We start from the raw sequence: 20,960 nt of genomic DNA, 5'->3' as shown, positions 1-20,960 counted from the left end.
AGCTGAGGAATACCTATCATCTTTTAAAAAGGGTGAGGGACTTTAGCATGTATAGGGTTTTACCAAGTTAATTCTCAGAACAACTTTGCTCACCTTCTCACATGCAAATGCAGTAGCTGCAGAATAAAGCTTTATGTAGGTTTTCTGGCCATGTATTGCAGTTAACTAGTGCCAACACAGACACTGTAGCTCAGAGAGAGATTCCTTTGCACAAGCTTCCTTCAGCAGAAGGGAAAAAAAAAAATACATCTAATTCCCATTTATTGCCAGCATAAAAACTTAGCACAGGAAAGCAAACTTTAACATGAAAATACTGCTAAGTAATATCAGCATTAAAAGGAAATAAAAGATGGGCATGATATGTGCTTAAGAATCAAATGTTCTCTGCTGGCCTGTAGGCAGTTGTAACCATCTTCCCTAACCACTGCTTTGGCTAAATACTTACACCAATCAGCTACCACTTCAAAAATCTGATGTAAGAGATTTGTACAGCTGCACCTTTAAAGACACCAGCATGTACTGCTGGGAACATTTCAGAACTGTGTGACACTGAACAAAACATTATGAAAATGAGTTTTCCAGCTTGGTTTGCAACTGCAAGTAAAATGCAATTAGCACACCTGCATTTGTAAATGCATAATAGAAATGTCATTCTTCACAAAAGAATTTGAAGTATTTTATCTATATAGCAATCTTTATTTCAAAATGGCATTTATTACAAAAATGTAAAAATCCAGCTAAACCAGAAATGTTGAGATTATTTTCCTGGACTATGAAGTCCAGGGATCTTTGTCCCCATATCCTTTTCCTCACAATATTTTCCCTGCTTCCAGTCTGATTACACAGGTGCAAATGAGCCTAAATGGCCTGGAATAGAGAAATACATTGAGAAAGGCAAAAGCTGTAAAACTAAATGCATGCAACAAGTTCTATCAGGAAGAAACCCTCAAAAATAAATGTAAGTGTAAAGTAGAGATCATCTGCAGGTATCAGGAGCTTTGCTCAGTCATCCTTGTCTTTTGCTCCATGTTTCAGGATGCGTGTGAATTCAATGTAGTTGAAATTCCCTTTTTTGTCGATGGGTGCCTCTCTGTACAGCTCATCTACCTCTTCGTCTGTGAACCTGTCTCCCATTGTTGTCAGCAGCTCTCGCAGGTAGTCCTCCTGAATGAACCCTAGAACACAATGTACGAGGACATAAGAAAAAGGAGTTTTTACATTTATCTGCTAATAGATAGATGATAATTTCTTTCTTTGAATTCTTTGGTTCAATTAAAGATACCTACAAGTCTTTGTTGCCAAATGAAAACAAAGCCATTACTATAATTGCCAAATAATTACAAGCATACAATCAAGTCAAGCCTCTTAATTTGCATGGTCTCACTACTTCAAGTAAAGGCCATTTTATGATTTGTCTGCATTGTTTCAAAGAAAATACAAATTTGTTAGTATATGTATTGGACCTTCTTCCCAACAGCAGGGCTATACTCCTGGTAGTACTGACAGCCTTCTAACAACTGTATTTTACACAAAGGGGATCTGTTTGTCTAGAAAATTCCTAATGAAAACCAGAAAAAAAAAAATGATGGAACTTGACTACCAATGTTCAACAAGAGCATGAAACAGGGAAGTTTGAAATATTTCAAAGATTTTACATTGATCTTAAATCAGTGACAAAACTCAGATTTACTAGACTGGTTGCAAAGAATACGTTTTTGGCATTGTTAATTAAACAAGCTTGTGATTCCTTCTATCAGCACTCTCGGGAGTCACACAAGGTTTATTTTTATTAGCTTTCTTCTCCTTTAAGTGTGGCATAACAGAGGATACAAGTTGCTGACAGAAAACGAGTTCTTCATAAAAGCACAACAGCTTTGAAGACAAGGATTCCCCTTACAAAGGTTGCCCCGAAACTGAATTTTAAGTTAGGAAAAATTTAAGACCCTGGCTCCCAATGAACATCTTTCTTCTTTTCCTCCTGCCCTGAACAACAGAGCCGAAGTGCCAGAAGTTTGGGATTTTAAGTTTTATAGTGTTTGAAAAGGTAATTTCAGCTGCTGAGGATACATGGCATGATTTTTAGGTTACAAAAAAAATCAGAATTTTCAGAGTTAAAAAATTCATCACCACACCTAGGAATACAAGTATTTATTGTTACAAAAGTAAGTAGAAGTAATACGTGTACACTGTTATTTTACCCAGGTACCTGTTGCTTCTTCATCAAAGCAAGCAAAAGCATTCCTGATCACGTCTTCTGGGTCTGTGCCATTTAACTTCTCACCAAACATTGTGAGGAACATAGTGAAGTTTATGGGGCCTGGAGCCTCATTCATCATGGCATCTAGGTATTCATCCGTTGGATTCTTTCCTACAGTAAACATACACATAGCTTCAAAATAGGAGCAAAACTATTAATTTATATCAGTGACATGTTTCATGAAATGTCATCATTTTATCACGGCTGACAGCCATGGCAACAGACTCCAGTGTAACGGGTTAGAAAATGTTATTCTGTTTATACATGAGAGAATTACTAGCTAGACAGATAAGCAGCAGAACCCCCCTTCCCTCCCTCAAGACGTTACCAAGGGAGGCGAGCATATCGTGCAAGTCCTCTTTGTCAATGAAGCCATCCCTGTTCTGGTCGATCATGTTGAAGGCCTCCTTGAATTCCTGAATCTGTGACTGATCGAACATTGCAAATACATTGGAAGTGGCACGTTGAGGGCGCTTCTTGGTGGTCTTCGTCTTTGCCCTTTTGCTAGACATGTTGGCTGTTGGTTCTAGGGAGACAGAAACATATCCAAGATTTAGGCTTACTAAATCAGATTAGAAGTCCTTGGGGAGGATTTTGATACTCCTTTATCCATTTCATGTTATAATCAAATACCCCAAAGTAAACATCCATTTTAATATTTCCTGCTTATTTTCTTTCATTCAAACTTCTTTTACTATTAAGCATAATAGCTTCCAGGATTCAGAGACTGGCACTGTAGGCCAATAGCAGGCTACATTAAAAAACAAAGCAAATCATAGTTCTTGAAACGAAACTCATCCAGTGCTTGTATTGCTGATTTGGTACCCTATCTTCACCTTCCACCAATTAAGATGACAACATATTTAGCAGGTTAGGAGATGTTGTTGACCTATCATGTAGAATGATATGGGCTGCTAACCTAGCCTAGTATGTAGTGGTTAAATAAATCAAGCAGTATGCTAAACTAACATGGGGGGGTGCGTATTTTAGGCTCTGAATAGCATTTTGTTAGAATAGCTGCTGTTAAAAGAGCAGTAGGTCTCAAGACACAGAATGAACTGGCAAGAACCTAATGTTTTTGTGAAGGCTGTTGAATGGTGCTGGGAGGCAGATCTGCCAGACAACTCCTACTAGAGTTCTTTCAAGTTAACTAGGGGATTGTGTGTGTTAGAAAAAGGACACTGACATGGTTCAAAATCACTACATCATTAGTCTCTTACTAAGTGGAACTATTACACAATACACATGCAAATGCCAGCATACTCTTTTTAAAATGAATTAACGACATAAAAATCTGAAGATGGTTTCTTTCATAACTGTTAAATGATCAGCCTTTTAATGCATTCCTATATCCTCATAGAATCTTTATATAGTTTAATGTATCACAAATATACTAATTTCATTGTTTCCCTTGAGGTCAAATGAAGACATAAACGTGGTAGTTTACATGTTCTAACACTGATATAATCAGTGTAGAAGTGAGGCTTTCAAGTTAACTGCTTCTATTTATCCAGGAAGATACATTTAGTGTTCAGCTATGGTTGACAGTACAAACATGAAACGCTGAGTCATTCACCGAAATGCAAACGCAAAGACCTCAACATTGCTATTGGATCAAAGTAAGGCAGACCCTGTTTAATGTTATTTCTAAAATTTTTGTACACCTCTATGCTTTAGTTTTAGCTAATGCAAGCAATCCATGCTGCTATAATCCTTTATTAAGCCCAAACCAAATGTTATGCAAACCAGGTTCCTTCTATCCTTGATTCTGAAATTTACAGGAAGCACCTGCAGCCAGTACGTCCTGAAAGAGGACGAATTTAAGCTTCACCTGTAGCTACAAGAATGCCAACATTTTGAAATTTACAGTAAATATTAATTGTATAACTTTAAAAAAATTATCTGGTCAGAAATGCAATTCTATTCAGAGTCACAGCACAGTTCTAATAGTTTCTCGGACAGTTTGCTCAAAGTTACTATATTTTCTGTCCGACTCCTGAAAAGCAAGACTGAAGTCATTAACTTGAATTCATCCTTAGAAAAAGGAATAAAATCAAGCAAAGTAACTCACTTACATGGTCAATCAATCCAATATTCAGGCAAAAAGCAGTTAGTTTTTTTTGTTTTTAATTAAAGACATTTTACCTTGCTTTGTATCAGGTACATGACATGCTGTACCAAGCATCTGGATCATAAAAGGATATTCCATGGTTGCGACCTTCTCAGTCTATCTACAAAGAGCATTACTGATGCCCCTGCTAATTCCACACTTTTAAATCCTGTGTGCATATACAACGTTCTTCTGACGTATAAAACAAACCATTATGTCCCGAACTAAAAATACCCTATGAAATGCAACTGCGCATCATTCAACAACACTGAAGTTCTCTTCATTGCATTCACTAACCACAAGCTATCTGAGATGTTTGGCTTCCAACAACACTTCAACAAATAAATATGAACTCCTGACATCTAGATATTTATGAAGACAGCTGACAATAAAGGTAGTTTGCTTTCAAGCTGCAGTCAAGGGTTGTGCATAACTTCAGTCTTTTGCTCACCTCAGTAAAAACCCTCATACCTGTTAATAACCGTTCTCTGAAATAATTCAGAGTTTTCAGGATATGGCCTATTCAAAGCAAACTAAAAAGTTTACTTTGCACATGCTGGAGGGCAGTGCTCCCAGCAAGCCACTACCTGCAATTCTCCCACACACAATTCAGTCCTAATGAAGAGGAGGTAACAAAAGCAGACTACTACCAACTGTAGCTATACATGGTGGGAAAAGAGCCTCTTTTAATTCCGTTCAGAAGACTGCCATATCAGAATATCATACTAGAGAAAATGAAAAGTTTGCCAATGCTTGCGTTAACTATTTCCAAAGTTTTTCTCAACCAGGCTTGGGAGGCAGCCATACAGAACACGGAAGACATGACTCTTGAAGTGAAAGAGACCTGTCAGCCTGCATTTAGACAAACGTTAGGTCTCACAAGATTGTATTGCCTTTCAGCACAAGTTTGGTGCAGCTATGCCTGAGACACTGCACTCAGCTCTGGGAAACTCCATTAGAAAGAGGGTAATGAATTGGAACGTGTTCAGAAAAACAAAGACATCAATCCAATCAGCCAAAAGAGATCAATTTATCATGAAAAGGTTCCAAGTGTTTACACTTAGTGTTATCTCTGTGTACAACAATGAACGATGTAATGAGCAAGAACTAACCTCATTTGAGGCAAGAACTGGACCCCCTAGTTTTAGAGAAAATAGTATTTCATCTGATAAATCCAAAAATCATGCTTTTATAATTGAAATAGGCTAAGTATAGGCTGAAAATAGAATAATTTTAGTAGATAAAAAGTGGAAATACTTCACGTTAGATAGTACAAGTCATGACAAGCAGGTTTAATCTCTGTTGTTTAATACTATGATGCACTGAATGGTCTGGGCCTTGTTTTGGAAAACTGTTCCAAGAAACTTCTAATGTAAGATCTTGCCTGTAATACTTACTGCAAGATATTTCCGAAAACATAACCTTTATTTAGGAAGATTTTCACATATTAAAAGAATTAATAAAGTACACCCACTGGACTGGATAGGTAGTAAGAGCATTGTGCACTCTGTGCTGCTTGTACACATACATTCATTTGCTTACTTCAGCAATAGCAATGGATATCAAACTACAGAAGCACAGAAAGTCATCTTATGGTCCTTACCTCTGGAAAAAAGATAAACACTAGAAGGAGACAAAACTGAGCAACTAAAGAGCTTGAGCCAGACAATAAGATATGAAACTTTACAACCCACTAACAGTGGTGCAAGTTGGATCTGTTTAGAGGCAGTGACCAAAAGCTATGCTTCAGAGAACAGCCTCGTGTTTCAACAGTGGTTTTACAATGACTGTGAATGTCTATCACTCAAAATTAAAAAAAACACCACAAAAAACCACACCCAAGAAAGTCTCTACGTAAAATTTAGTATTGAATATTTTAACACTGCCAATTATTTAGGAACTTTATTAAACTAAGATATAATAGTCACCTTCTCTTAAATCATCAAATTCAAAAGTCAACCTCAAAGCTAAATCCCAAGTTCTGTCCACGTAATTAATTACAGCATCAGGTACCACCACTCATCCATCACAGTCTGGGTGGTAGCAGGAAGAGATGATAAGGCCAAGGCACTCCACCAGATCTGTACCAAAGCTCAATAAAAAGTAAATTACACTTAAAAACCCCAAAACGCTATATATCATCTAGTCTTGAAAGCTATCTTGATACACTCCTCACTAGTAAGTTTTCCTAAATCCTTGTACAGGCATCAAACCTGCCTCAAAATCTAGTTTTTGTGACTCAACAAAGCCTCTATCTGCAAGTTAGAGAGTGGAAACCACTATAAACTGACCGTAATAGCTTTGTTACAGCCATAATTCTTTCAAAACGTAAGCAGGAAAGGACAGACTTACGACCTCTCCTGCTATCTCAACCTCTGCCAACCGCAGGAGCTTTCAGACCAGCCCTTCTCCTCCTCTAACAAAGGCGGGGAAACGGCTGGAGAGGGTCGAAGCGGCCGGGAGGCAACTGACCCTTTCCGACAGAGCGCTTGTGCCAGCGGGCGCTGCTGCCTGTGCCCGCAGTAACGGCCCACCGCCCGGCTCGCAGGGCGGGCCGCGGGCCACCACCAAGGCGGTGTCCCCCCTCCAGCCCCGGCCACGCCTGGCGGCTCCCCGCTGACGGGCGCGGGCTGCGGCCAGCGCCCGGCTGAAGGAGAGCCGCGGGGCCCGCGCCACGCACGGCTGCAGCTGCGCCGGGCCCGCCAGCGGCGAGGCGAGGGCTGAGGGGGGCTGCCCCCGAGCCGAGTGACGCCGCAAGCGACCCCCGGCCCGGCGCCGGCCCAGCTCCTCAGGCGGCTCCGCCCCGCGCGCTGCCCCCGGCCCGCCACACCCCTCACCTCCCCCCAGCTCCAGACCCCAGAGCGGTCGCTGGACCCCCCTGCCCAGCGCTGGCGGCGGCCCCGCCTCACCTGGCGGCTGCGGGAGAGGGTCCTCGTCCGAGCGCGGCGGGGAGCGGCTGCGGCGGCAAAGGCACTTCCGGAGACCGAGCGGCCACCGCCCCGCCGGCGCAGAGGAAGGAAGGCGTGGGCGAGACCATCTGCGCGGAGAGGCGGGGGGGGTGGCGACGAGGCTCGTTGTTTCGGCGACGAGGCGGCACAAACCGTGCCAAGGGGAGGGTACCGACGGTAATTGCGCGTTTTGCGTTTCCCCTCGGGGTCTCTCCGCCCTCCCCACGAGGATGGGGTCAGGGCCCCGGGCTCGGCCTCTGTCCCGTCCCGTTCCCCCCTCGGCGGAGCGGAGCGTTGGTGCAGCGCGGTGCGGTCACCGCATTCCAGGGGCGAGGGGCGGAGGGAGCGCTGCGTCTGCCCTTGTAAGGCAACGGCGGGAGTTTCCTGCTCGCCCCGCTGGCGGCGACGGGCGGGGCGGGGCCTTATCTCCTCGCCCCGCCCCGCCCCGCCCCGCGGCCGGGCGCGGTTCCCGCGGGCAGGGTCTTATCTCCTCTGCCGGAACCAGCCGCGCCGGTCGCTGCACACCGGCCGCAGCCCTGCCATTCCCAACCGCCTTTCCAAGGACCTCTTTGTAATTGGAGTTGCAGTTGCCTCATAAAACGTCACAGGCCTCGGCTGCTCCCGTTTTCTGACAGAAAACGAAGTCACGTTCCCTGTTGTCTTTGAATATCCAGGACAGCGCGGTGGCGCGGGGCAGCCGGCGACCAACCCGCCTCGTTCCGCGGCCGTGCCTTCGCGGGAGGCGGCGCCTGGCAGCAGCGGGCGGAGCCGGCGCAGCTGCAGGGCGGTTTGTGACAGGGTCGTGACTCGCCCGCCTCGGCGTGGGGGGCGGTGAGTGAGGCTGCGGCTCTGGCCGGGTGTCCAAGAAAAAGGGCCTGTGCCGCTTTGTTGTCGGTATGTCATCCCATCTTCCAGTAATTTTTAGTGGCCCTGGCCAATGCCAGCAGGTGTAACAGGCGGCCAGAGGTCTCGGGGACATTAAATTCTCGCTTTCTGACTTTATTGAGGGAAATAAAACGTCTTAATCGAGTGACCGGGAGACGCAGCAGGCAGTCGGCCACAGCAGGCTGTGCCCCCCGGGGCCCCCCTGGCCGCGGGAGCTGGGGAGCTCCAGGGGGGACGTCTCAGCTGCTGAGTCAGGGAAAAGGCCTCCCGCTCGCACGGTTTTCCCTCTGGCTGGTGCTGCCGGCGGTACTCTTCGCTTACAGGGCAGCGCGGTGCCTTCTGTCGCACCTCCCGCGCTTCTCGCGCGCGCGCGCGCGCTGGGGGGACGCTGCAGGCCGCCCGCGTGCCGTGGGGCTTCTGCGTCCTGACAGGCAGCGCCTGAGCACACGCGTTTCTGTCGCAGAGCGGCTACGACGTGGAAGCTGAGACAACCTTTCCTCTCGTGATCCAGAAACGGGTCGTTCCTCGTGCGAATCTCATGCCCGTTCTGAACCGCTTTTATCAGTCTTCCTTTCTCATGTTCCTAGAGTCCAATACTTCTACTGCTGGAGTCAGTGCAAAACTGAGGTGTAATTTAGCAGAGTTAGCCTTGTTAAGAGCAGGAAGGGGAATCTTTATCTATATTAGAGGTTGTATTTTTATCCAATAATGAAACAAATAATACTCAATAACAATGATTTCCTAATTTTTTTCCTTCACAATAAGTGTATTTATTTTAATGACCTATTCTAAAATATTTTTTTAGCTTGCCCAAAATTGAAATAATGAAAAAATGTACGAATCAAAGACTAAAATGTGAATAATGAAAATGTAGGAAGACCTGTCAGAATAAGCTTTCATACCTGGGATCTGTGTCTGAATTGTCTGGGTATGAGTAGCTGCCAGGCTTAATATTTAACATAATGAGCAATACTTCATATATTGACTAATCACAGAGGACTTCAGCCTGTACTCTAAATTACCATAGCTGAGTTTACCTTATTGCCCATTGACCTTTCGCAAGGTTTTTTTCTGAATAATTTCTGAATGGGAAAAGGTGTGCAACCTTTTATTTTGAGAAATAGGGAGAAATTTAGAGACTCACTAGATTTCAGGCATCTTTAAGAAATACAGATGGTAGTAATATTGATTCATGAAGAGCAATCCTGTTTCCAGAAAAAATAATTAACCAGTTATAAAAAAAATAGATGATCGGTTTGTAACCTTCTTCATTAGCTCTCGTTAAACTTCTTTAGACAGTATAAAAGCATCATGAGCTCCGCTTTACAGATGGTGAAACTGAAGCACAGGTGGGCTAGACAACCAGTGATATATAAATGCTAAAGACGCAGTTGGGAATGTAAAAGGTTTTTCAGTAAGGTAAGTAGTTTCGGAGTCTACCTTCAATTGGATTTGGAAGCTTGCACGCTTCCAAAACTCCTATGAGCTTTCAGCCTTTGGACACTTAAATAGCTTTAGAAGCTAGCTTAAAGTGACTTACCTGCTGCTTCCTCAGAGGCCAGAGGTCCCTAAAGGAGGAAGTTTTCCAAGGCTGCTTTTAAACTCAGTCTTGAATATATGCTAGACTTGGGCTCATCCTTCTGGGTTGGCATCTCTTTGTATGCGTGGATAGTCTCATTGCAGCAAATACAGTATTAACAGAGAAACCAGGCTCCTCCTCTCTTGGCTAGCAGGCAATCTGCCTGGGAACTCCTCTGCAGTGGCTTGTTTGGGGAAGGGTCTGCCTTCCTGGGCTTGCTTGGTCACTGGCATCATCGCGTTTTGCACCTTCCCTGTCTTCTCATGCTCCACTGTTGTAAGGCTCTCCACTGCTGCTTTCTATATACTTTTGGGGAACTTCTCACTCTCAATAATACCTTACTCTGCATGTAGATCGCTATTTTCTGCATACACACAATACGATTCCCCTCCATGGAAATGATCATATTGCAATCCAGGCTGGCAATGGCAGCCTAAAATGAATTTTATCAGTTTACCAAGAAGAGTCTACAGCCAGCAAAATCCCGGCTGTACGGAAGTAAAGGGCCAGAATGTCACACCTCTTCATCAGTTTGTCTCCTCTATGAGGATGCATTTTACTGGGAGAAGCATAATTGAATGAAGTGCATACTTTAATGAAGCTCATGCTTCATACAAAAAAAAACAACCCTAACAACTCAGTGGGACCTAAGGCATTCAAAGAAACCAAAGCTGAGCGCTGTCCTCAAGTAGATGATTTAACTACTCGAATTTAGCTGTTTGTCTAACGCTTTTCAAATGTTTCATTTTCTTTGTCTAGAAATGAAACAATTACCCAAGTAATTAAATAGTAACAGTAACAATAACAAAAACATATTGTTATTAACAATAACAACAACAACAGCAGCTTAATACATTTGCAACAAAGGTCAGGAGAATATATTATTTTATGGTATTCGGTTATGTAAACAATAGTATAGTCAGACTATTAAATAAAATAAACCAAGGAAGCCGGACTAAGGTTACATGCTGGGAATCAGCAATACTGAGAGTCAGGAAAGAAGGAGCATGCTCTAACTTGTTACCAATTCCAGCAATCAATGCACATCTTCCACACTACAGTGAATAATGTGAGTTTGCTTAAACAGTGCAACTACAGCGAACACCAGCATGTGGAAGGCGGGTGCCACATTGTGGGCCTGGCAGTGCTGTTCCTAAGGCATTCCTAGCATGGGAGTATGGTCCTGCGCCTCACTGACCTGTGAAGATGTGCCTGTGGAGAAGTCAGAGGTGCTGCTGCTTGCTTGCTCTGTGCAGGCTGAGCTGCTTTGTCCTTATTGTCCGTTTGCTTCTTGCACAACTCGGCTGTCCCACTCACCGCTGAAGTAAAGAAACATTTTGAAAATGCAAAGTGATGTCAATATGCTTGAGAACAAACCAAACAAAAGCGCTGCCTAAGCTGAGCTGCCGTTCTCCCGCACCATGAGACCATGAGCAATAGCATGTGAAAGAGAAATGACCAAAGTGTTAAAAAAGAGCTCTTTGGTGGGCTGTCCATACTGAACAGCTGTGTCTATGTACTGAATTAGTCCTGTGGTATTGCTGAACAGCAAATAACTACAAAGTAATGATTAAAAATGCAGTTACCTTTGATTACAGTGTGCTGGATGACATCAGATCTCATATTTGTCTTTCTTGCTCTTCTATCTGCTGCATTGTTTTTTTTTCAGCCATGATCAGTATTACAGGAATGTTTTTAGTTTGAACGTCACTGCAATGTTCTTTTCTTTTTAATCTTGCATCTCTCTCATTTTGTACTGTTGCATTATGTGTGAAGTAGATTTGTCCTTTCATTTTGGGACAAAACCTGGTTCTAACATTGAATGCAAGGCGTCGAGCCACGCACTGGGCATTGCAAGCACTGGAAGTAAAAGGAATAGTGGCCCATCCATCCTCCATGCCCATTCTGCTCTGTGACAGCTTCTGTCACACCTTACTTACCTGTGGGCAGGTTATGCAGGTTGTGCAGTAACTGGGGGTGCACAAACCCGACGCGGATGCTGTGTGAGCAGGTCGGGTTTGGGAGCAGCGTGGCCACATTCCTGCCGCACTGACTGTGAGGACTCCCAGGCCTCCCTGGTTGGCAGGCAAGACATCCCCGCTCTCCGCAGTAGCATTCCTTCATTCGTTAAGCCCCTATTGAAATCTTTATCCTGTAATTTATATACGTCTTGCACTACAAATGTTTCACTTTTTCCAGGTTCTTTCTTTCCCTGGTGGCTGTGGATATTGACTGTACTACGTCTAAGATGAAATAGCTCTTACGATTGTGCCTTGCTCCAGGAGGAAGTAGCCAGTTTTTTTATTTACAGCAGCAGTCTGCTACCTTTCCGAACTGTCCTTGCAAAGCCTGGGGCAGAGAGGCTCCGTCCACCCCCGAGGCAGCGCGGCGGTACGTACACCGTGTGCCGGGGCTCCGAGCCCGTCCTCCCGGCAGCTCCCTTCTCACCCGCTGCCAGAAACCCCCACCGGGGCCCTGCTGCTGCCTGCTTTCAGGCGCTGGGGAGGCTGAGGCGGATTTACTCTCCTTGATTTCTGATTCCGACCTTGAGCTGGGCACGCCTGTGTCACTACAAGCCGCCCGGCCGACGGGAGCGCGGCGGGCAGCGGGCGGGCAGCTCCTGTACCGACTGCCGCCGGCGAGGGGAGCTCCGCTTTTGGGTGGGAACCGAGGGACAGGCGAGGTCCCGTGCCGCCGCAGGCAGGGGAGGACGCTGTAAAACGACATAAAATGGATCTGGGGCTAAATCCTGCTGCGGCCTGGAAAAGGAAGAGGAAAGACCCTACAAATGCCGCGGGCTCCGGGGTGACACTTGGGGTGCTTCTCAGTTCCTCAAATGCCTGCAGCAAGCGTCTGCCTGCTGCTACCAAGAGAAATTGCTGGACACATTACAAAGTGGGGGTCTGCCTTGCTGTAGTAGCCCCTCTTTGCTCTGCTCCACTGCTAATTGCTTTTTCCCAGTCACCAGAAACTTACAGAAGCGTCTCCAAGCTCTGGTTGCTTCAGAAGCTCTCCTGTGAGAGCTCGCCTTACCACAGCTGTTACAGCTCTGTGAAACCTGACATCACAGTTTCACCTGTGATGAAACCCTGAGCAGCCTCTCTGGTTTAGGTACCACCTGGGAATCAGTGTGTTCATTTTATGAAAAGCTCAAATTTTTTTTCTGGGATGGAAAGCATTTTGTTTTACAGTATTGCAATCGAAGTTACAAATGCAGTAACAGGTACAACACCATAGTAATCAATACCACCTATGGTAAATATGTTTTCTGCTTGTATGACAAAATTAGTCTCCTTGTTTTCAGCAGAGGTACCTGTGTGAGCGTGATGAGCCAGAGCTGACCTACCACTCGAACAAGGTTTACAAATCTTCCTCTGAATCTGGATTGAATTAGAACAGGCCAGAAGGAAATTTTGAATAAATCTGGGTTGAATAAAATATCCAAGTGCTTGGAAAGTATATGAAAACAAATATTCTAGAGTAGGAAAAAATGAGGTTTGGGGTGACTTTCATTCAAACCTGAAAGCCAATGGAGAACTCATAGTTTATGAACCCTTTCCAGTGAGAATTGATGACATGAGCACATGGACAGCAGTGACCAACCAACAAACCACAATGAAAAAATGAGCAAACGAACACAGCAAATTAAACCCAGCTTCACAAAGCTCTAGGCACACCTTCCTTCTCTAGCCATGCTTCCTAGTTCAAGTCTACCCCCACAGGAACATGTTAATTCTTATGTTAGGCTTAAGAACATGTTCTCTCCCTTATGTAGCATAGGAGGACTGTGAAAAATTGGTGGAAGATGTAAGTGCTTTTAAAATAAAATATTCTGAAATTTTCCTGTTTGTAAGCCTGTCCCACTGAACATTATCTGGATGTTCTGCTTGCACCCAGGATTCTGCTGGCTCCCCGTTGCCAGGTATGGAAGGAAATACAATTTTTTCTGTTGGTGAGCTGGGAAGACATCTCAAAAGCCCTTGTTTAGAGAGCAGGCTTTTGTGCTTTTTAAAAGGAAATCTCACTTTAAAAACCAAAGTGTTAAGTCTCTGGTCATTTTATGCATGAAAACAGCCTTGAGACCAGAAACCAGATGATAAGGTGACATGGCATGTGTAACTTGACTCGACTTCTCCAACTGAAAGTGGGGATAAGGGAAAGCATAATTATTTTCCAAACACTCCACCCAAAACTGTAATCTGACCTGTGGCTCTGGAGTGATAATAGAGAACAGGAGCTGACTGCAAATGGCAGGGGGAATCAAAAAACCTGTTCTGCAGTCCCTCTAGATATTCACGTTTTAAAAGTAGCCTTCTTGTGGGTGTTTCATACTGCAGAATAGCTGCTGACAGACCATGCTCCCCCAAGACTGCACCCCAAAAAGGCTTCCTTGGGGTACCTGACAGATGTAATAAAATCCTTTTTTCCCCTTTCCTCCTCTTGTACCAATTTCAAGGAAGAGAAAAGGACAAGCTCCCACTTTTCCGACTGGAAGATTTGAAGGCCTTGTCCAGCCCTTTTCCCACCAGACTTGCCCGGCCCTCACTGCTTTCTCTGGAGCAGCTGCTGGGGAACTCGGGACTCTGGCTTCCTTGCTGCAGGTTGGGTTTCCCACTGCTCCCGCACCCTCCTGGGGAGGTACCCCCCACTAGGGCAGGCAGCGCATGCATGAGACCAGACGCTGCTTGCTTGAGCTTTGCTGGCAGGCAGACTTGTTCCCTTCTTCATCAGCAACTCGGCAGCAAAAAAATTTAATTGCTCCACCAGGAATTTCTGGAGCTCATCAGCAGCTGTTATTAACCCTCTAGCAGTCATTACACAGCTGCGCTTGGTCGTGAGTCCCTGCTGGCGTTAGCAGAGGGAAGGGACATATTCCCTCTGTATTTACTCTGCCAGCTAGTGTAACAGTCCCTGGAGACATGTAACGAAAGAGTAAAATTTTATGCAGATGCAGGAGGCTAAGCAGAAAATCAGCCCAGCGTCAGGAAACCACTAATACCTTTTGCAGGGCTGTTCTCAGACGTGCCCTTAACAGCCAGGGGCTGAGGATTCAGCTGTCTGCCCGCGATCGCTGTCAGAGCAGCACACACCCTTCCACTCTGACACTCCAAATGCAGGACTTTTTTGTTGATGGGATATGTAAAGCACTGTGGTACACTTAATAAGTTAACATTTTTTCTGTAGGCAAAATGAGAGAATCTGATATCGGCTGAAAAATGTTCGTTGTCTATTTTATTTTAATGACACTTTCAGACCTGCAGAAGTAATGATAAATACATGTACTAAAAATTTCAAAGTGCCTGTGAATGGCTTGATGAAAACTGTTTCTTCATCATATATAGATAAATACAAGAAAATACTGGCAAAAATCTTTAAGAATAATATGTTTCTGGTCCCAAAATACTGCCATTTCCCCCCAGTGTGGATTAATTGCAAAGATTTTTCCCCAAATCCCGTTGGAATCTGAAACTTTCAAGAAGTTCAGCCTTTGCAAGTTAAGTAACCTGAAACTTTAATTCATAAAACCACAGAACGTGAAAACAGGTTTGAACTATTCAGCTTGATCTCTCCCTTGTAGCTAACTTTAATTTTCTTTGGCCTTTGGCCAGAGCTAAAGCGATGTTTAAATAAATCTTTTTTGCAAGAGGAAATAAAGTAACTCTGGTTAAACTTCAAAGAACTGCCAGGAGGTGATAAATGGTCAACAGATGGGCTCAAATTCGGACCATCCCATAGAAATTAAGACACATCTAGCGGACAAATGCTTTCCCTCTGTTTTTGCATGTTATTATAAATAGTAAACAAAGATATGCCCCATATTCTCTGCTGTGCACATTTAGTCCTTGGGTTGGTACCAGCTTTATAACACAGTGAATCATATGAACACCCGACTCCACACTCCTCTAACTTTGTCTAATAACTTCGAGTGTTGTGGGTCCGTATCACTGTTCTAATTATTCCTAGAAAGATTATGCTGTTATCTGTAAGAGTGTTTCTAATTAATCCAAAGACTGTATGTACAGGAGATAATAATTCTAGAGGCTATCTTCCTTCCACTGTTTTTCTCATGATAAATATAAAGATTAGGAATCCTGTCTGTTGGGGTTAGCAGTGTAATGGGCCATGCAGAGCGGCATCTCTTGTGATAGAGAGATTGTGTTGCAGTTATGTTAGCAGGTATTTTAGGATCATGTGCAGTGCATGCCTATCCATAAAGAGTACAGCTGTCTGTGTGTAGTGAATTACTCATCTAGTCTGTTTTAATACACAGGGGACGAGTGCTGGCGGAACTATTATTATAAGAAGTTCAAAAGCAGAAAGTACCTCAGCAAAAGAGACTTTTCCACCCCATTGCCAGCTCACTACCAGCAACAGTGAAATCAAGTAATAAGGTCATATGCAGACAAAGATTTTTATAATACACTTATCAGAACAATTCAGAGACTCACAGAAAGACGAAAATCAGAATGCTGGTATCTCTTCAGCTTCTTGAACCGGAGACAGCTAATGTTAATCACAAAATAAGTGCATATAAGGACACCAGAATGAAAGACATTCTGTGACAAAAATGCAGAATTATTAATGCCAGATCCCAGGCAGGTTTGAAATGGCTGCCAAGCTGCCCATGTAGCACATTTACTAGGTGAGCAGGAGAAACCCAAGCAAAACAAGGAGATCACCAGCCTTCCAGTTGTTGCAGAGAATTAGGTTGCAACATCTTCCTTGGCCAGCAGTTAGTACTGGCACTAAGTAGGGCTGGACTTGCTCTACTGAACAAACTCTTAGAGAAACCGTTTTCAGAATAAGACGCAGCTATGCAGCAGCAAAGTGATTGTGACTCAAAGGCGTTAAATACCAAATAGTTTGCAAATGCACTTTGGAGAGAGATCTCCATTTAATTGTGCTACAGGGAAAGGAGAGAAAAAAGAAAGGAAAAGTTACAAAGCGAGTTATGTGGTGGGATTTTAAAGTTTGCAAATTTGCCTTAGATGACTGGAGGTCGAAATACATTTCCAGCCCTATATTCTCTGGTCAGTCTTGCACATACTTGGCTCTTAACGTTGTATCTCCTTGTCGCCTTCCAGCTCCATGGGCAGACTGAAAAGACAAGAGATCACAGTGTAGAAAAGGCAGGGAGAGGATAACCCCCGTCTGCCCTGAGCCTACCTGAGCCATTCCCTGAGACTGTATTCAGATTTCGCAGCCCTACACCTGCCTGCTCAAGCTGTGATAATGTTGTATGACTCTTTAGTTCCCCATGAACTCTAAGTCCACTATTATAAAAAGCTGGCTGAATTAAGTGTATATGCAGCTCTCCTAGTGAGTGCCGTTCACAAACTCCCTGAATACTACTTCTTGAATAGTAATGCCCTAACATACAGTCTTTCTTCCTTGAAGAATTTTGGGATTCTTAAGAGGTGTCTTTCCCAGCTAATTGCTTCTCCTAGGTAAAATTGTTTGAATTCCAAAATCAATTTGACATTACAAGCTTGTTTCAACTTGTGCTGAGAAGGGACTGAAACTAAAGAGCTTTGGGAATTGTATAGTTAGTTTCTGTTTGCTCATTACTTCAAAGTTATTTTCAGTGAAATAATATTATATTTGTATCTGACTCTCGGAAAAACAAACTAAAAAACAAATAAGGCATTGCCGTGTTTGCTAGAGATTGTGAATATCAATATTGCTTTCAGCAGTTTTCACTGATCTATGCAAATAACGGTGTGGTTGATTAGCTAGTCTGAGCTGACATTCAGAATACTGACCTGTTAGTTACACACATAATTTGGAGATGCAGTGCTCTGAAAATTATTCAGCAATTTTAGTGAGCAGCTTAAATTTTAAAATGCCTGTGGTTGCCACAGCTCCATGTTCTCACAGCTTTCAACACCTGTACAGCTCAGCACTTTCAGTGTTAAATAAGGTAAATACAGGCTGCTTGTCTCTAACATTGGCGACTGTTATCAGTGGCTTTCCCTTGCCATTGTCCAGCGTGAAGAAGTTAATCTTCCTTCCTACAGGTCATTGAACTCCTGAAACAGCTTCAGTTTCTGTGGATTGGTGTACAGCTCTTTCAGAACCTACAGAAAGATTATTTCCTTCTTAGGTCCGCATCCTTTATCTGGACATGCAGCTGAAGACCTAACCTTGTTTATGGACATCATATGCTTGCTAATATTAAATGTTTGTAACTCTGTGAGCCCTCATGACAATCTAGCAATGGTGCAGCACTGACTCTTCCTGGAGCTATGTCCAAAGATCATCCAGATGTCAAGGTTTGCCTTCTTGGGAAAAACATCCCCTCTGGTGATAGCGCTGACAGTAGGGAAACCTGTTCTCCTGAGAGGCTTTCACCAGCTGCATCGCTTCAAATGCTCCCAGCCCAATGACTTGAGCTTTCCAGGATAAGGCAAAGCTCAGAAGGCATTAGATAGGGCCGTAAGATGGGAGATGGAAAATTGGGCAAGTAGGTTGCTATGTAAAAATACCCTTGAAATCTTCTTTAGAGCCTGTCACTGTCAAAAGTCAGCCCTTGGGTTGAAGAAGAGCTTTGCATCCATGGGTACATTGGAAACTTGTGCAATGGAGCAAAATTGCTTTGCATTGTGCCATTGATAAATTGCTGTCTTTGGGGATGACTTTGGTCCTAACAGATCTGAACCACTAACAATATTAAAATACAGAACTGTTTAAACTGCAGAGATTTTTAAAACAAATCTGTCATAACACCTCTAAATGGTCTATTGTTATTGTTCTGCAACTTTCAGAGTGCTGGCAACCTGTGTGCATTGGGGGAGTGTTATCTGGAGGAGTTCAAACATCAGACTGTAGAGGCAGAAATATGTCCCTGTTTTTAAAAAAATGCAAACAAAGAATCAAACTATGATTCTGGAGGGGAAACCCCAAATTTGTGAGCGTCTATGGATGATGCTGCTGTCTCTCATCTGTTAGAATAGTCAAGGCCTAAGACAGGTTGTTTAGGGAGGTTGTGCAGTCTCCATTGCTGGAGGTTTTCAAGACCCAACTCCACAAAGCTGTGGACAATCTCACAGCTGAATCTCACAGCTGACCCTGCTCTGGGTGTGAGGTTCGACAAGAGACCTCCTAGGTCTCTTCCAACCTGAATTATTTTGTGATTCTGCGATTCTCATTGTAGATCCAAATTGCCATTCAGATGTGCTTTACTGTATGTCGATAGTAAACTAATTACTAGAAATTATTAGCTGGACTAGCATTATGGTACCCTGAGATGGAAAAGAGTGTACAGATTTCTACAAACTTAAGGTTAATTAGAAATAATGGCCAACAGAGAGAGCACAGTAAAATGATGGGATACTTGTCCTCTGTCTAGCACCAGCAATCTTACCTTACAAAAATACATGACCAATTTCTGAAGTCCTTCACTTGCACATAGGCTTCATTTTTTCTGAGAGAGATTTTTCTCTGCTTAAGATCGGTAATGACTTCCTTGGCAATTGAATATTGTTCCAACTGTGTAAATGCAATCCAATAAAAGTAATAACCACTCTTTTATTTTACTTCAGACATGCAAACCGATCAGAGTAGCTTAAAAGGCTGGTGTTATACTGCTGCACGCAATTCAGACTCATTAGAGAGAAGTGCGATTGAAAACGACAACTGAAGTAGAGCTAGATTTAGAAATTCTGCTGGTGGTGCATTGGTTTAAGTAGTAATTCCCTCTGGTGCAAGGAAAATTCAGAAATCAGTGTTTTGTGCAGTCAAGCAATACTAAGATCCCGTGAAGAGCAAAATACTCAGGAGAAAGAGAGGAAAAAGAGAAGAAAATAAAGACCAAAGTCTTCTGATTCTTACGCTGTGGGTAGCATGCAGCGGTGATGGTTACAGACTGGGAAAATTTCCCAGATTCCTATGGTTTGGTAAAGGGAGCAGTAGCAAATTACCAAGTTGGCCAGCAAAATGGGGGTGTTTTGCCACAGTCATTGGGTGAGTTTGTTTTCTTGGACTTCAGGAAAGAACGGGAAGTTAATCACATTCTCAAGGTTCATTTTTTTATCTGGTGCTGGGAATGTTTTTGTCTCAGCCTACTAGCAACACTTGACAGTTACTCATCTGTGAGAGCCTCCAGCAGGGTTTCTCTTCATGTTTACTTAGTACTTTAGAAAAGCCAGTGGCTGCAAGAACAGGACCCACAGGCATGGAGAAAATAAGTTTTTCCTTTTGCAAACCATTACATTACAGTGGGGTTTTCTTTCAGATTCCAGATTAAATTATTTTCTTTGTCTGCTAGACCGATCTTTGTCATTTTTGAATAAAAGACTTTTAAAAATAAAAATTATTTAAAATAAATGTCATTTATATTTGCAGTCTTCCTGCCTGTTTTCAAATATGGCAAGAATATAATTCTTTATGGGCCAACATTCAGAAATTCTTTATTTAAAAAATCATAAAATGGGTAAAAAAAAAGCCAACTGTTCTTTCAAATGGAAGGAGGTCTAATTTAAAACATATAGGGAATTCCAGTTTAGCTGAGATGGCCATCACAGGTACTACATGGAAAAGTTTTGACATAAGAAAATAAGAACTGATGAAACATCCAGGCTCATAAATAAAAGTTAAATGAAGCAATATTTAAAATATAAACCAACTGGGAGATGTGAGATACAATGTCTTGAATCTAAAATGGTGATTCTTTTGAAAGCACATCAGCATGTGGAAGATTTTTGATAAATGACTTCACACGGGAAGCTTGAATCTTATATCTCTCCAGCTCCCACAGCTCTGCTGCGATTTATGCAAAGCAACAGTAATCATTATCAGAGTTAGAAAAAAAAAGAGAGCAAGGCAATGTTTCTCCTTAACTATTTGCATATTCTGAATAAATTTGTATTACATATGCCTGTCAAATTTACAAGCACATATAAAATCTTCATACAGTTTCCACACAGAGATTGAGCAGTGACAAAGCATGGAAGAGATTCAAAGTAGTCGGTGTAAAACAGTACAAAGATTTTTAATAGAAATATTTTTAGCTCAATTGGACAATAATTTGTTTTCAGCATCCATTTAAAATAACTGAAGCACTAAACGAAAAATACTGTAGATGAGAAGCTGAGTACGCAGAACAGGCCAGGCTGTACACTCTACAGTGTTACAGCCTGTGCTTTGCACAACAAAAATGGTCCATATGTCACTTGTTTCTGC

The 20,960-nt window shown here is 43.1% G+C and overlaps 1 protein-coding gene across 1 annotated transcript; it reads right to left on the bottom strand.

Moving 5' to 3' along the window:
• Positions 1-244: 244 nt before the first annotated feature.
• LOC104252976 (myosin regulatory light chain 2, smooth muscle minor isoform) lies at positions 245-7,369 on the bottom strand. The gene is made up of 4 exons (XM_059835952.1): positions 7,277-7,369; positions 2,586-2,783; positions 2,207-2,368; positions 245-1,175 (listed from the first exon to the last, which is right to left on the bottom strand). Exons 2-4 carry the CDS (start codon positions 2,767-2,769, stop codon positions 1,003-1,005), a joined length of 519 nt encoding a protein of 172 aa, XP_059691935.1. The 5' UTR covers positions 2,770-2,783; positions 7,277-7,369; the 3' UTR covers positions 245-1,002.
• Positions 7,370-20,960: the final 13,591 nt, after the last annotated feature.

The sequence above is a fragment of the Gavia stellata genome, chromosome 3 (genome assembly GCF_030936135.1).
Source record: "Gavia stellata isolate bGavSte3 chromosome 3, bGavSte3.hap2, whole genome shotgun sequence".
Classification (NCBI taxonomy): domain Eukaryota; kingdom Metazoa; phylum Chordata; class Aves; order Gaviiformes; family Gaviidae; genus Gavia; species Gavia stellata.
The sequence above is the reverse complement of the archived record's forward strand: the minus strand, read 5'-3'. Positions and strand labels throughout refer to the sequence as shown.